The following is a 16,645-nucleotide window of genomic DNA, read 5'->3' as shown; positions in this document are numbered from 1 at the left end:
AATTTTAACTTAATTTCCAAGCCAGTCAATATTACCCCATCAGGGCTGCCATTAGGTAGTCACATTTCCCTCATTATGGGGCGGCGCCCCCCATTTGCAAACTATGACACTTTCCTCAAGTTTGTCATTTGCATATGCAACTAGAAGAGTTCTACTACAATGCACCAAAACCTGGAGTTATTTGGAGATATTTTACCAAAAAATATAATTGATTTTACCACCCGGTCTAAGTTACCCCAGGAGCTGGGGTAACAAAGACCATCACTTTTTTTGAGATTACATAAAGACTATGAGAGGCAGGAGCCAGCAATTTATGGTGAGTGAAGCTAGAGTATAGACCTGTATTTTGCATGTTTCAATTCAAGTTTAATTTAGCTAGTAAAAAAATGGCATTTTTAAAAAAGAAAGTGGTCTAAGTTACCCCATTTTACGGTACTATATATATAGTATATATATACTTTAGTCAAATAAACTAATTTAGGTCTCTAATTACTAGTTTTCATGATTGTATCTGAAATTGTTAGGCGAAAATATCCTGCCTGCCGAATTTCAGATCTCTAGAACAATCAGAAGTGGGCTAATTTTCGTTGTCAATGTTAACAAACAAACGTGAAGCTAAGCTAAGAAAAACGTGTTAAAAAGCTCTGGTTTGCTACTATTGTTGAGACTGGGAGCCATGGAATTTTGTTAATAAGTATGGAAATTTCAATGCTGACTGCATCTGTATTGGGCAGAATTTTTTTAAAATTTCAGGCATATTATATGATTTCATGGGTACTGGGTAATTTTTAAAAATATTGCATTTAAAAATGCTCTGTTTGTCCATGGAAGAAATTTCATAAATGACACAAGAATCAGTAAACTTGTCCTGGTTGTCCACAAACACAAGCATTTTTGTATAAGTATTATTTTTGAAAATTTTGAGTTTACAGCCTAATCAAACATTTTTTGATAACCAAAAGATTATAATGAATTTTTGTCCTGCAGAAATCTTGCAGCTCTGAAATTGGTGGGTAGTTCTACTTGCAGGCTAATGCTATCTGGAATATTAGGTAAAATGTTACTAAAATGGTAGATTAAAACTTTCATGGGTAGTTAACTAAAATTGCGGTTGAAAATAAGCCGTTTTGATCTGGAAAGATTGTGAAAGGCCTATAGGAATGGGTGAAGTTTATCAAATTCATGATAAAAATTAAATTCCACAATTTTTCATTTTGTTAGTTCATCAATTTCCGATTATGGCTTGCTGCTGAGAAACTCCAACTGAAAAATTTAGCCGAAACCACCCTTGAATGAGACAAAAATGCCTGAGTTGCAGAAAATTTGCCTTCTGTCAACTTCTTCAATAAAAAAAATTAAAAAATAGCCCGTTTTTTGTAAAAAAAAATCTGGAATTCTCTACTATTCAAGCATTGGCTTAGGCTTTTTTGCTATTTTCAGAGCTGCTAGGCTTGTGCTAAATGAATTATTGTCTTCTTAATTGTCAACAAAAGCTCATGATAAGGCCACAAGATTCAAACTTTATTGATAATGTGACTTTGGAGTGACAAGATTTTAGCAATGAGTAGCTATTATCCAATCCTGTTTAGCAGCAAAATGAAATTCAAATGGTGAACTGCTGATATGTATATCATCACCAGCCTCTTAATATAATAAAGAATTGTTTTTGTTCCCTTCTGCTTTCAGAAGTAAGTGAATATAAGTGTTGATGATAGCTGCTACGTTGTGAAAAGCAATGCCTGAGCTGTGCCAGCAAGAGGCCCTGGAGAGCCAGTATGAGCTCCACCAAACCATTGGCTCAGGTGGCTTTGCTAAAGTTAAGGCAGCCACGCACCTCCTCACTGGCCAGAAAGTTGCTATCAAGATTATGGACAAAAAGCAATTGGGAGTAAGTATTTAACACATTGACTACGATTGCTTCATCTTGTACTATTATTTCATTTTTTGTACTGTTTTTAAACAGGGTTGCCAGACGGTTATTTTTTCTGGGAAAATTCCGTGATTTAGTTTTTCTCAATTGCGTTGGCCGGCTAAAATTTATGATAGGGGTACTTCCTAATTAAATTTTAAATACTGCAAAAAGAAAATAGGTGGAATTTTTATAGCAGAACCTAGAAATAAACTGGCATATATTGAGTTATTTGCCTTTTTTTGGCCTTTTTTATTTCCCGGATTTGGCCAATTTTAGGCAACCTGAATTGTGTACCACTACATCCTGGAGAAATACATTTCGTGGTACTCATATGTACCACTTTGGAGTCGACGTGTTGAATGGTATCACATAATTGATTTTTTTACAGCTGGAGAATACCTTCCTTGTTTTTGTAAATACAATCTAGGGGCTTCTCAGAGTGACTTATCTAATTGGAAACATGGTAATTTTTTAATAGTCATACCTGGGACAAATTTCTGAATTTTATCATGAATTACTTCCTGTTGGATTTGAATGATTTGACAAGATTTGTTAATGTTATCTCATTTTATTATACCAAGAAATATATAATATTCCAGCCTCTCCTCAATTTGTTCTGAGTAGTGATCTTATATGATAGCCAAAATAAGTTTATTTGCATATGAATCCTGTATTTAGGTTCCTAGAGGAGGTGGTAATACACTTGTTTTGCAGGATGACCTGCCCCGCATCTACCAAGAAATTGAAGCCATGAAGCTGCTGAGCCATCAACACATCTGCCGACTCTACCAAGTGCTGGAAACATCCTCTAGAATATACATGGTCCTGGAGTACTGCCCTGGTGGTGAACTTTTTGACTACATTGGTAAGAGTTATAACAGTTGTTATGCAAGATTTTTTATTAGTCTTTTAAGTCACATTCAATTGAAATAATCATGCAGGTCTCCAGAGTTTAAGGTTGAGTGATTGTTGGAAGAATTCCGATGAAACAAGAAAGGGTTGGGGCTTTTGTTCTAAATGAAGTAATTTACACAATACTGGTAAATATTTTCTCCAGTCCTATGCTTTATATACTTTTTGTGTTCAAATATAACAGTGTGCCTACTATACTAATCAAGATGGCTCATAAAATAATATTTTTTTACGAATTAGTGTACAGTAACATAACTAACATTCAAAACAAGTGTATAATTTTTTAAAAGCAATTGAATAATAGATTATTGATTAAATAAATATAAATATTTAAATAAATTTATTTCCAGTTTGCATTAAAAAATGTAGAAATACGAATAAAATGTAGAAATGAATGCTGGCATTGAATTACCTACATAATCAGAACATTCTTATTGATAGTTTTTGTTCCGACCTATAGTTTTATTATTTCTTTTTATTATTATTTTACTTATTATTTTATTATTTATTTTATATTGATAGTTTTTGCTGTGTTCATGTACCTATATAATTACTATATAAATAATTGAGCATGGTAATCTTGCTTCATGCTTGTTACTTTTTGTCAGGTCAGTTAGACAAATAAATATTTTATTCATCTATGTATGTTATTTGTGCCACTGTCCTGCCTATTTATTCTATTCTTATAGACCTCTCTGGCCCATTAGATGATGAGAGTTTCAGCAGTGAATTTTCCTGTATAAAAGTCTGTAAACATATGTATTTAAAGAACACTTATATGTATATTAATGTTTAAAGTAAGCTCAAATAGTTGATGTACTTTAAAATTAATTTATAGTTCACAAGATCTTATTGAATGAATTTTATACTCCTTGGCTCTTTGGTTCATGCTCAAATGTATGCTGAAATTTTTAAGTATTTCTTATCATCTTTCTGCATCATTTATACGCAATTTTTTTATTTGTAAAGAAGAATCTTAATTTTGTAAGCTGGGTTTTATTTATTGAATTATTGGCATATTTTAGATGGAAAAAACTTGGATGAACTTGCTTAAGAAGTCAAAAATGTAACTCGGTACTCACTGCAGTGAGTGACAGAGCGCATTTTCTCATTGACAAAAACGTGAAGTCACGGACGGATGGACATGATGAGCACAATACTGCACCTTTTTTTCATGAATGAGAAAACGTGCTAAAAAGTGTTACACAGTAAAGTTTAATAAACATAATACAGTAAAATCTAAAAGATGAAATGCAGATAAATCTAAAAAAATTTGATCCACCAGTGAGAAAGAAATTTATGCACATGAAAGCCATGCTCATAAATATGCTGCTATTCTGCTGCAGCATTTATGTATTGTGTTCTTTACCATGCAGTGGAGCGAGACAGACTGGAGGAAGAGGAGGCCCGAGTGTTCTTTCACCAGATTGTGTCAGCCGTGGCTTACATCCATAAAATGGGCTATGCTCACCGAGACCTCAAGCCTGTGAGTGAAACTCTAGAAATAAGATCAATCAGATTATGAATTGCTAACTGAATTGTGATGAATTCTAAGTTCATTGTAGGAAAGCTGTCACAATCATTAAATGAATTCACCAATCCCTCCAGCTCTATGTGTCATCGGGACTCATTTTTCCCAGAATGTGAATCAATTTCTTTCTTGATCCTGCTAATAATAATTTCTGATTATACATTGTCATTATAACTTCATGATTTGAATGAAATTGATGGTTAAACCTTTGTCTAAGCTAACATTCATATTTAAGCCATCTTGCATATTAAATCCTTTTTGTGAGCATATTGCTCTGTTAGAATTAGACCTGAACAACAGCAGCTAGGTCATAAAAGTTGCAATCTTCATGCAAGATTTTGAAGTGGCGTTGCTTTAATAATTGGTGATTTTTCCCTTGTTGAAAACAGATGTCATTTCGTCACTTCTATCATTTTATTTCTTCAATCTTGCAAGAATATTTTTATAAAGTGCCTGATTTTGGGTCGTTTTGCAACAGATGAAAATCAGCAAGAATCCATCAATGGGTCATACTGCAGTCAGTGTGTGACTAGCTGAAACGGGATGTTGTTGCTGAATTTCACTGCAATCATAATATAAAAATTAGAGGTGTTCAAATTTATGCTGATGTTGGGATGTTTAATTGATGTAAAAAGCAGCCATTTATAAAGTACACGTAACAGACTATTTCTTGTCTGTGATTGGTGGGATTAGCCCGTAAGGCCATTAGCAAACGACTGATGGCATTACAAACTTGTTATTAGTTTTGATATTAAGCCCCTAATCTAATTTACAGGAGAACCTGTTGCTGGATGATGACCAGTGCCTGAAGCTCATTGACTTTGGTTTGTGTGCCAACCCTGACGGTGGCCTCGCACAACAGCTTGCCACCTGCTGCGGGTCTCCTGCCTACGCTGCTCCAGAGCTGGTCTCTGGCAGGCATTACTTAGGTACTTCTTCAGTGTACTAATCCTGTGCACTTCTTTTGGGTACTTCTTCAATGTACTAATCCCGTGCACCTCTCTTGGTTACTTCTCTAGTGCACTTTTAGTGCACTTCTACAGTATGTGCATTCTAGTGCATTTGTAGCACACTTTTACTGGATGTGCATTCTAGTGCACTTTTATTGGGTACTTCTCTAGTGCACCTCTCCAGTGCACTTTTCCAGGGTCCCTTCCTAGTGCTCTCTCTTGCACTTGTACTACGTGGATAGATCATGTTTATTATATATGCCAAGTCAATTATTTTGTGTCTTCAGCTGCATTCAAAAAAGTTTTTTTTTCAAAAGTAATTAGTATATTCCGCTACATCTATTATTCTGACAAGAAACTTACTTAGATTTTTCGGGCAGTTTATCCAACCATCAAACATTCTCTCCATTCACTACTTGTCAAATTTACACGAGCTGCATTGGTAAAAGTCAGTGAAAAATTCACTTGTAAGGGCAAGCTGCATTAAGTTCACATCCATTATAAACTTAGAGATCATGTTATATATGTTGCAGATATTACCTGTCCTGTTCAAGAAATTTTAACTTAACATATGTCAAATCTATGGCTGTGCACTTGGAAGCAAAGTGAAGTGGTAATTTCTGAAGTCAAATAACTTTTGGTACTTTGATGGCAACTGTAATCCACTAACTTGAAGCAATATTCGGTATCTTTGCTATCTGTATGATTGAATACATGTACTGTTGTGCTTTTGTGTGTACTATAAATTGTTTCTGTTCAGGATCAGAAACCGACATATGGAGTCTGGGTGTGCTGCTGTATGCGCTGCTCTGTGGCTTCCTGCCATTTGATGATGAGAATCTCGGCACTCTGTACCGCAAAATTCAGGCAAGTGTGTTGCTGTTCTCTTACGCCGTGTCATTTCTCAGGCAGCCTTCCTTGATTGGTAGGCAGTTTGTGATTGGTAGGTTTAGCTTGAAAGCCATCAGAGATTGACTGGCGGACTTATGAACTCGTAACTATTTTTGAATGGCCCCTGAACCCCCCTCTGCTAACCATATATTACCAGATAGCGGACCTCCGTTAGAGGTTGGTTATATTCCTTTGTGTTGTGTGTTCCTAGTTAAATTGATAACATTGCTACCAATTTGCCTTTAAAACTGTCCCTATTCATCCTGAAACAAACTGATCAGGCATTTGTGGGTTGAAGTTTTGCTAGAAACAATCTTTGCTGTGTTACAGTTTAGTTTGACCTATTCAAGTTGCATTGTTTCTGTAGCAAATTGGTAACGGCTCCCTGAGGAGATGATTTAGCCGTCGGTTTGAGCTTTGGGAAGCTCAGTTCATTGCTCGCTGTCACTGGTAAGCGATGTTTGGTAACCATTGAGGGTAGTGCTCTCAGTGTGGCTGCGATTGGTGTCCCCAAAGACACTTTGGGTACCTGTAACCTGTGGCATATCCAGGTTGCCAGGTGTTGATTATTTTATCCCCCTGCAGTTGGGCCAATATGAGGAACCTGATTGGCTAAGCAGTGGCTCACGGAGCATACTGCGGGCCATGCTTCAAGTGGACCCTCGCCGGCGCATCACGGTGCACCAGCTGCAGGCCCACCCCTGGCTCTCAGCTGGCACACCCCTGCATATCAAGCCAGCTGTTGGACGGGTGAGGCATATTCTTGTGAATCAAGTGAAACATTCTGGTGTCACTAGATGTTATTTCTAGTTGTATTTATTCACATGTTTCATTGTCTGATAGTGTAGAGGTAGCAGAAATTTATGTTTGTGATATTTATTGCATGTCTGTTGATTACCATTTGTGTTGAAACAGTATATCCAACTAACATGCATTTCTAGATTAGCCAGTGGCTAATATAAATTTGGAAAAAGAATTAAAGATTGAATTCCTTGGTAGGTCAAATTTGTTATTGATAAACTTAATAAGAACACAGCGGCCATGTGCTTAATTAAGTCGTATGGTGCAGACATCTTACAAGATCATGTTCATATCAGTACTGAAATGTCATCTAATTGACTGTCTCGGTTCGAAACTAAAAATTTATTAATGCTCCTCTTATCCTTGCAGGACCCTCAGGTGAGCTGTTGTCTGCGTTCCTTGGTCCCTTGCTAGTGACTTCTTATGAGAGGTACATTTCTGAGGCTACCATGGCTCCAGGGTAACATTTGCCTCGATGGTTATCTAGGAAGCTCATTTTTAAACAAGATTTGTGTCGATTGTACTCTTACTACTGAGGGAGTAGTTTAGGGATGCACCAATTGTTGAGTGAAGAGTTGCTGCCTCGCCCCCCCCCCCCACTGATTAAGGGGTGTTGTCTCACACCCTCTGTTAGTGTGTTAGTGAGGAGTGCTACTTCACTCTCCTCTCCCCGGGTGAGGTTCTCATTACTCACGCCCCTGGTGCATGCAGAGGGAGGGCGTGGATGAAGCCATCATCACGACGATGGCGGTGTCTGGAGGACGGTCGCGCGTTGCGGTGCGGGAGGCGGTGGAGCGCTGGGCATACGACCACACCACCGCCACCTACCTCATCCTGCACCACAGGAAGCACTGCACTCCTGCTCAGGTAACTCCTGCACCACAGGAAGCACTGCACTCCTGCTCAGGTAACTCCTGCACCACAGGAAGAACGTGCTCTTATTGGACGAAGACTTGTCTGTTTTGTGATATTTGTGGCAGATATCAAAATATGTTTTATCTGGAAGAGGTGACCTAATTATGCAGGTATATATCAATTAAAATAAAATATTTGTTAACATAAAATGTTTACACAATAGTTACTGGGCTTCTCTGATAATGCAACTGATAAGGAGAGGATGCTGGACATGCATCATTTTTTTCGATATTTGAGTGTTGTTTTCATTTATGCTCCTTGCGAGGGTTTTGTTGTTTGTCTTGGGGATGGGCAGTAGGCTAAGAAACTGGTGCGGCGTAGCCTTGGCTGTGAAATTAATGAAAGTGGGCCACAGATGATGAAGTCAGATGAACTGATGTAAATTTGTCACTAGTAGGAATTTATGCAAATAGAACATGGAAACCAGAATTGTTGCATGCTCGTTATGGAAAGGCAATTGATGCAAACGGGAATTGGTAAGTAATTGATGTGTATTGGCCATGGGTGCTCAGCAGATGTGCATAGCTGTAACTCAAATGATGACGAAAAAAGAAGAATATTGTGTGCAGGGTGGGGCCTTCGGTGCCGCGCGCTGCCTGCTTCCCAGCATAGGGAGTGGGGGAGAGAGGGGAGTGGATGTTGGGGACTTGACTCCTCTCGGCGCCTCCCCCCGCGGACTGCATACTTCCCTGGAGGGGGGACTACAAGACGCTCAGCTGCTCACCATCGCCAGTCCTCATAACCGTGAGTGCCACTCCACTCGTGCGACCTAACGAATCCCAAACTTTCTTTTTTTTGTGATGCAAGTTCTAATTTTTTCTGCAAGTTCTAGTCCTCTGTCCTTTCATGCAAGTTCTAGTCCTTCCATGCAAGTTCTAGTCCTAGTTCTAGTCCTCTGTCCTTTCATGCAAGTTCTAGTCCTTACATGCAAATTCTAGTCCTTTCATGCAAGTTCTAGTCCTTTGTCCTTTCATGCGAGTTCTAGTCGTTTCATCCGAGTTCCAGAACTTTCATGTGAGTTTATGAGTCCACTGCTGGGAATTTATATACATCCACTCCTGGTAATGTCTGTCTCCTCTTTAGTTAACCAGTTTTCTCCAATTAGTGTTGTCCTTCTCTATGCGTGTGGGTCTAGACCACTTGCGCTTTAATAACTCCTGATATACTCCCATCCTGCGAAATGCATAGTTGGAATATTTATTTTAAATCATACAGACTCTTGACCATTCAAATCTGTTTCCAATATCACCTGCATATGAGGTCACCATACACAGGATTGTATATCAGGTTATAGTACTTACCTCACCTCGTGTTTAGGCGTGAGCAACAGCAGCAGCGCATCAGCGTCATCTGACGAAGGTGTCGGTGATTCCCACGTCATAGACACAGACGTTAGCAATGCGGCCACCACCAGCAGCAGTAGCAGCAACAGCAGCGGCTACTCCAGCAGTGCAAACAGTAACCGTTTGAGCAGCGATAATTCTTCAGATAGCAACAGTAATTCTTCAAGCAGCAAGAATAATTATACTAACACTAATTATTCAGGCAGCAATTGTAGTAATTCAGGCTATTTGAGCAGCAATAATGCGACGTTTATTAGTAGTCCTCGCCGTAAGCGTCCTGTGGCCGACATTATGGACGCCGCGCGTGGGCTGGAAGACGACAAAGAGAACAAGTTCCTCCTGCCCACCGCGCCTACACCAGCTGCCAAGACACGGAGGAAAGGAACGCCTACCACTCCTGGTATGTTGACTCTCAGTCTGGGAGACATTAATGGTTCTCAGTGTTGTTCGCATCGTAAGACCTGGGAACTAGGCTTCTTGTCAGTACACACATAAAGGTTTTGCTGAAAATTCTTACTTCCTATTTTTATTTTTAAATGTGACATTGAAATCACTTCAGTGAGTTATGTTTATTTCTTTATCTGAAAATTGAGAGTCTCGTTAAAAACTCACGTCCCGACATTCATATTTGTCTGTGTTTTTTGTATGGGATGTACGCGAAGGGCAAAGGATCTTGCCATATGTTGCGCTACACAATGTGAATGATGGGCTTGTAAAAATGTGTAAGATTATGTGTAGAAAATCCATTTTAGCACGGGATGTATAACTTATAAGAAGAGGATATCTCATTTGGGAAATAACACTTTGATTTTTTCAAGTTTACTCCAGATAAACTAAGGTGAATTCATCTTAGTTTATCTGGAATAAATTAAAAAAATCGTAGTGTTGGTTCACATATGAAATAACACTTGATAAATAATAACTACATGTCAGTGTATTTGTTCCAAAACTTCGTAACTTGTTACACTATTTATTTTACATGCCACTACTAGCAAATATCCTTCCTAACATTTATCTACGAGACTACATTAAAGCTCGTACGTATATATCCACGCGTCATGAAAAAATTACTACTGGAGATAATTTTCCTTAAGTTTTTACTTATAGGTTCAGTTCACTGACCTTTATGGCTGCATTCCTCCACAGCTGCGGCTCGCATCTCACCTGCGCGCTCTGTTGACAGCGGCTTGAACGACTACGCCACGCCCACCAAGCATGGGTTGGTGACTGGCTATAAAGCGTATTTGTATTGATGTGATTCACTGCCTATTCCAAATTCAATTCATTCGAAAACTATCCAATCTTATTGGTAATTAATACTAATGAATAATGTGCTATAAATTGCTTCCTTATAGTTGAAAGTTTTGTGGTTTTGTTGAACTTGCCTAGTGCCAGTAACCGCGTGTGTATCTTGCCTGTGTGGTCTTCATTAGACGACTTCTGGTGCATCAATATTAGTGTGCAGTGTACGTTAAGATAATGGTGGTGTTATGTAGAGAGGTAGTAATGTTGATATACTGGATGTGTGATGTACTACAGAGATGGTGATGTGTCAGAAAAAAGTTGTGTTAGGAAAAAGTAGTAAGTGCTAGGAAAAACTAGTAAGTTCATGTAGAAGTAATTGCTAGCATCATGTGTGATGTTGAACATAAGATCTAATGGTAATGGGGGGCTTCACAGATGGAACTATGCCAGGACCCCAGAGCGCAACACCCCCCGCGCTCGCACTACTGCGTCCGGTGGCGTCTTTGGCAGCATTGAGAAGAGCTTGGATAAGATGAAGACGTTGCTCACTCCCCGCCGCCGGCTGCCCACGCATAACAGCGGTCCTATACTCGTACACAGCAAGGTTTGTGTCGGCTTGATGGCTTGCTTGCGTGTAATGATAGGCTTCATTGACCGATGTTTTTCGCGATCTTCTTTGAACAAACATCGGTCAATGAAGGTCTTCCTTGAACAATTCTTCGTGATCTTCGAAGTCTGTAAATTCACATGTACTGTATCAATCATTTTAATCTACTGTTTGTAACTTTTATTATTGATCTTTACGAATAGCATTGACGGCGAATAATGCATCTTTAGACAAAAGGTTGATAAAAACATATGCAAAGACAATGTAGGTGTCAAATGGTTTACGAGGGAGTGGAATGCTTGTCTCTTCCTTTAAGGCTCACTTGGGTTAGACCAAAGATTACTGATATTAGGAACTTATATACTTGTTCTTCTCGCATACCGTCGAAGTCTGAAATTAAACTGTAATGTTTTTGATATATTTGTGTGTGCAGAATCTGTACAACGTGAGCACGACAGGCAGTAATGATCCTGACTTAGTGCTTAGCGACCTCAGGCGCGCTCTGCACAACCAAGGCATCCACTGCACCCAGAAAGGGTGAGTAAACTGCGCAACAAACACATTCACTGTACGTAGAGAGCGTGAGTTTAGCCCTCATATGATCTCAGTTCTTATATGCATACTCCTCCATTATTCGTTGGTACCCACCACACACAACCATCTCCAACACCCCTCTTCCTCCCTAACAACAGGTCCACACCTCGCAGTCCTCACCCTCATCCCCCCTCAGGTATACACCTCACAGTCCTCACCCTCATCCCCCCTCAGGTACACACCTCGCAGTCCTCACCCTCATCCCCCCTCAGGTACACACCTCGCAGTCCTCACCCTCATCCCCCTCAGGTACACACCTCGCAGTCCTCACCCTCATCCCCCCTCAGGTATACACCTCGCAGCCCTCACCCTCGTCACCCCTCAGGTACACACCACGCACTACCCTCACCCTTATCCCTCCCCCACAGGTACACCCTTTGCACTACCCTCACCCTTATCCCTCCCCCACAGGTACACCCTATGCACTACCCTCACCCTTATCCCTCCCCCACAGGTACACCCTACGCACTACCCTCACCCTCATTCCTCCCCCACAGGTACACCCTGCGCGGCAAGGTGGAGGACAAGGTTGGAGGAGCACGCCTGAGCTTCGAGCTGGAGGTGGTGCTGGTGGCTCGCCTGAACCTCGTGGGCGTGAGGAGGAAGCGTCTCAAGGGCGACGCTTGGATATACAAACGCGTTTGTGAGGAGGTCCTCCGGCTCACAAACACAGCCGCTCCTGCGCATGGTTTGTCTCTTGCATTTCGTCTTTTAACTTGATTACTTGAGGCATTTGAGTCTAAAGTAGTTTCTGAAATTTCAAGATTTATGCTAAAGTTGTGCAGTTACAGCTTGTGAATTGATTAGGTTTTAACTTTTAAATTTCATACCTAGGCACGTTCAAACATTTCTTCTATCAAACTTTTCTTCTTGATGACCGATGTTTGTGATATACGTAGCTTGTGAGGTGCCCGGCTTTCTTATGATTTCATGTTTAACTTGTAAACATGATGTGTGTGCACTGTGCAGGTTGCAGCATGCAGCAACAGCCCTCAACATCTGAAGGCAAGACAGACTCCTTCACCCACAGACCAGTGACATTCACGCTGTCTAGTTCGACTCACTAGTTCGGTAGCAGCTCTATCACGGCTCATCGCGCTCAACTTGGTTTTCGTCTCAACATTTATTTTAACGATTCTCCCCGTGCATTTAATTTCTTTTAGTCGCTAATGCTGCATATTTTTTCAGTCCTACAGAATTCTAGTTGCTTTTTATGTAGAAATTTTTCAGCAAGAATTTTTTGAAAGTTATTTTTTTCTGAATATCTATTTAGACGGTTGATTTAATAGCAAATTTTGTGCGCAGTTACTTTTTAAATAACATTTCAGTCTTTCTTTCTTGTGTATTTGCCATTTGGCCAAATCAGATTTCGTTACAATGCGCCGCCTGTCTTCTCTGAAGGCATTTCAGCTCGTCACAATTCTCGAAGTTTCACTTTCAGTGTGTGATGCCCCTGTAAGAAGCATGGCCTTTTAAATATGTGATGCTCTGTAATAAGCATGGCCTTTTTAATGTGTGATGATCTGTATGAAGTGAGGATTTTTTAGTGAATGATGCCCTGTACGGAGTGAGTATTTCATAGTCTAACTCATTCATACAACTACATTTCTAAAATATGTGTCGTGCGTAGATTATTCGCCTCTCAAAAGATAAAAAAAATCAATTGTGATTTGCATCTGCAGTTTTTTTCCTGTTTTTTGCTTTCATTGAAGTGGTTGTTTGTCTGTTTCTTTGTAATTTTTCAAATCGGTCTTGTAACAAGACAGATGAGACAGAATGATAGATACTAACACGGCCTTAATATTAGCTAGACCTATGATGTATAGATTTTGCGGACCAAACATAAAATTTACACGTTACCACGTGTACATTTGGCTCCTCTGACAGGCGTGATGTTCAAACGCTGCACATGTGAATACTCTACACCTTACACAAACACGAAAGCCAAGCCACAACCTGCATCATGTGTAGATAGAAGAACCTTGGGCTCATTAGACCTTGCTTGACATATGCGCACGACAAAACAAAATTACTCTTCGTAATTAAAGGATATATTCATTGTTTTCTATATTAAATCTTTGCTAGTCTTTACTTGAGAGCTCACCCAATGTGAATGTTTTTTAATGACTTGTAATGTTTGAAGGTGCGAAGCGAAGCTTGTTCCTAATGCTCACTGTTGGCCGCAAGTCGAATTGACATAACGCCATCTTTAGTTAAAGTAAGGTCTTCAATTTGTCGCGCTTCATTTCCTTAGACTTCAATTGTTCATTTGTGTGTTATTAAGTGTTTGAATAGAATAGATGATAGGTGCACTTTTGCACATTATATAACTGTATTTAAATTTTATCACATTTCTTAGAAATGTAGGCAGCTAAGCTGTGCTATTTTGCTCCTAACTCAGTATAAGCACTTTTTTTCATTAGATTTTGAAGTATAACTCAAGCATGTAGTGGGCATATTTCTATCGGGATTTGAGTTTAAAAGAAAGCTTAAAGTTTTGCTCTTGAAAATTTTTATTCAAACGACAAACAGTAGAAGTTCTAGTGTTCATACTTGACGAAGGCTCGCTAGTTCACGAATGTTTTGTATTCAACATTAAGCAGTATTTTTCTCGCATTTCACATGAGCATTATTTTCATTACCTCAGCCTGGAAATTATAATCGCCACGAACCAAATTCATTCCAATACCGACATTCGCTATGATTTCCGAGCTTACCAATTATTTTCTGAGGTTTGTTTGTAGTTTACTGTTTCAAATTTTAGTCATTTGACGGCGGTTATCGTTTGCATATTGACTATTTATTGTAGTTGAATTTAGCCTGTGTGATTTTTGCAAAAAACACTTTATCTTAAACTCGACTGGGGGCCAAGGATCATCCAAGTGCCAAGTTCATAGCGAATAGATTAATAATTAACTTACTCTAAGCTCAAGTTTATGACGATTTCAGCAGTACAAAGAGATAATTTTCCATGTTTATCAACTCTTGACTGTTGCAATACTGTATGACTCCCAATAAAGGAGTGCCGCTTCGCAAAAAAAACTTCATGTTGATGCAGCTGCTATACCTTAAAACAGTTTTGTAGATTCATTACTTAAAACAATATTCGTTGAGAAGTTGGGTTAACCAAATACCTTTAAAGTATCTTAATTCGCTGCCAATGTTCGCATGGTTTGTGGTGGTCATGGAATCCATTCAACGTTTGTGATAGGTAGGATTGACATAGTGAAGAATCATCATTAGCTTGATGACTTGCCACTTCATAACTTTTTTAAGTACATTATCTGTCGACCTAAAAATAATTGTTCTTTCAAATTAAGCTTATTTGATCACCGGACTTAAGGCGACGTTCTCATACGTTTTATATTACAGTGGATCACACAGTGAGCGATTAATGTGATTGTACCTAAAATTTCGTAATTTTGCGTCGATTGTTCGTAAAATTCAGTCACAAATAACGATTGCCCCTTGAGCATCAACCTGATGATTGGTTGATGGTTGTAGGATTTTGCATTCCATTCACCGCCTTTTTATATCGGGCAACGTATTTGCGGTGCCTGTGGTTCCTATCGTAACCTTACTTGCTACTCTACCTACATTGTAAGCAAACTGCCATGTGTGCCTCATATTTGTGTTATTACTAGCTGTATTTTAATGGTGATATACGTAGCTTGTAAGGTGCCGGCTTTCATATGATTTCATGTTAAACTTGTAGAGCGCCAGCGCGTCTGGTGTAGGCTTAGTTCTTACGCCCACTCTTCGGTAGCGGGTCATTATAATGACATTTATTGCTGTGGTTTAGCTGTGGTAAATATATTATAATCAATACTACGCTCTGTACGGCATGGTTAGGGATGCGCAGAGTGATTCACGCAAACTTCCTGTTTTTTTTCGCGCCCAGCAGTCAGATGATGTAGGAAAAGTGCGGGGAGTATTTCATATGAAGGGCAAGGTAATGACGTTTAGTGTCCCTCCTAGTCTGTTGCCACTATGCATTGGACAAGTGAGCAACGTGCGTTTTTCTCGAAGCTTACTTTTCATATGGCCGTTCCATTATAGCTACCCAACAAGCATTCCATACTCTGTTCTGTATTCATCCTTCAGGTCGGGTTGTTGATCGTAAATCGATTTACCTTGGGGTGAACATATTTAGGGCTAATGGGAGTGTAAATACAAGAAGGTCTGGAGGCCAGCGGACTGCCACAACACCCGAAAACTTCGAGTGAGTTGGATAGGCGTTTCTGCGTTCCACAGCCGAGGGAACATTTTTCTAAAGCGCCACATCTCCTTGAGAGGTGACCTTTGTCTGGCCCGATCCCTCGATTTGGCTCCGTGTGATTTTTTGTGGTGTTATCTTATATCAGTTGTTTACAATGACTGTCCAAGGACCCTACCTCATTTGAAGAACAACATACGCCAAGCCAACATACCCGTCAATATGCTTCAGCGAGTTGAACGAAACTTCTAAAATTGGCTAACATATTGACAAAGGGGGTTGTCATTTGTCCGATTTCGTCTTTAAAACTAAGTGATACAAAAATTTAGGTAGTTTTCCTATAGCATTTATATTGCAGTGATATCTTTACTAGTTATTTTTTCACTGAGCCTTCAAATCAGGAAATTTCTGTGAATCATCGTGCACTTCGTGTCTCATCCCCGGTCAACGTGCTGACGACATTTGAAGCAACAGTGGGCTCATTAGTGTGTCGTAAGTGTTTACCTCGTGTGCCGAGATGATGTACTTGGCACCAAATTCATTACTTAATTAATTTGGTAATTCTTTGTTACCGAATGTTTGATAATGACTGAGTGATGTATAAAACTTCCATTTTTGATTCAAGGTAATGGTATTTTTTTTTTCCTTTGCATTAAGGCAAGCACTTGGACTAACGCGATCGTACTTGGCTAAGAAATTTGCTTGCGGAACGGAATATAATACGAGAG

The 16,645-nt window shown here is 39.5% G+C and overlaps 1 protein-coding gene across 1 annotated transcript; it reads left to right on the top strand.

Annotated features, from left to right (window-relative positions):
• Positions 1–1,669: 1,669 nt before the first annotated feature.
• On the top strand, positions 1,670–16,541 carry LOC108677714 (maternal embryonic leucine zipper kinase). Its single transcript, XM_018165981.2, has 15 exons — positions 1,670–1,888; positions 2,627–2,777; positions 4,201–4,310; positions 5,131–5,284; positions 6,066–6,172; positions 6,782–6,946; positions 7,367–7,375; positions 7,709–7,864; positions 8,482–8,656; positions 9,230–9,655; positions 10,402–10,474; positions 10,936–11,104; positions 11,541–11,644; positions 12,199–12,389; positions 12,671–16,541. Exons 1-15 carry the CDS (start codon positions 1,736–1,738, stop codon positions 12,766–12,768), a joined length of 2,241 nt encoding a protein of 746 aa, XP_018021470.1. The 5' UTR covers positions 1,670–1,735; the 3' UTR covers positions 12,769–16,541.
• Positions 16,542–16,645: the final 104 nt, after the last annotated feature.

The sequence above is a fragment of the Hyalella azteca genome, unplaced genomic scaffold, assembly GCF_000764305.2.
Source record: "Hyalella azteca isolate HAZT.00-mixed unplaced genomic scaffold, Hazt_2.0.2 contig15760, whole genome shotgun sequence".
NCBI lineage: Eukaryota > Metazoa > Arthropoda > Malacostraca > Amphipoda > Hyalellidae > Hyalella > Hyalella azteca.
This window is presented reverse-complemented; position numbering and strand designations above follow the sequence as displayed.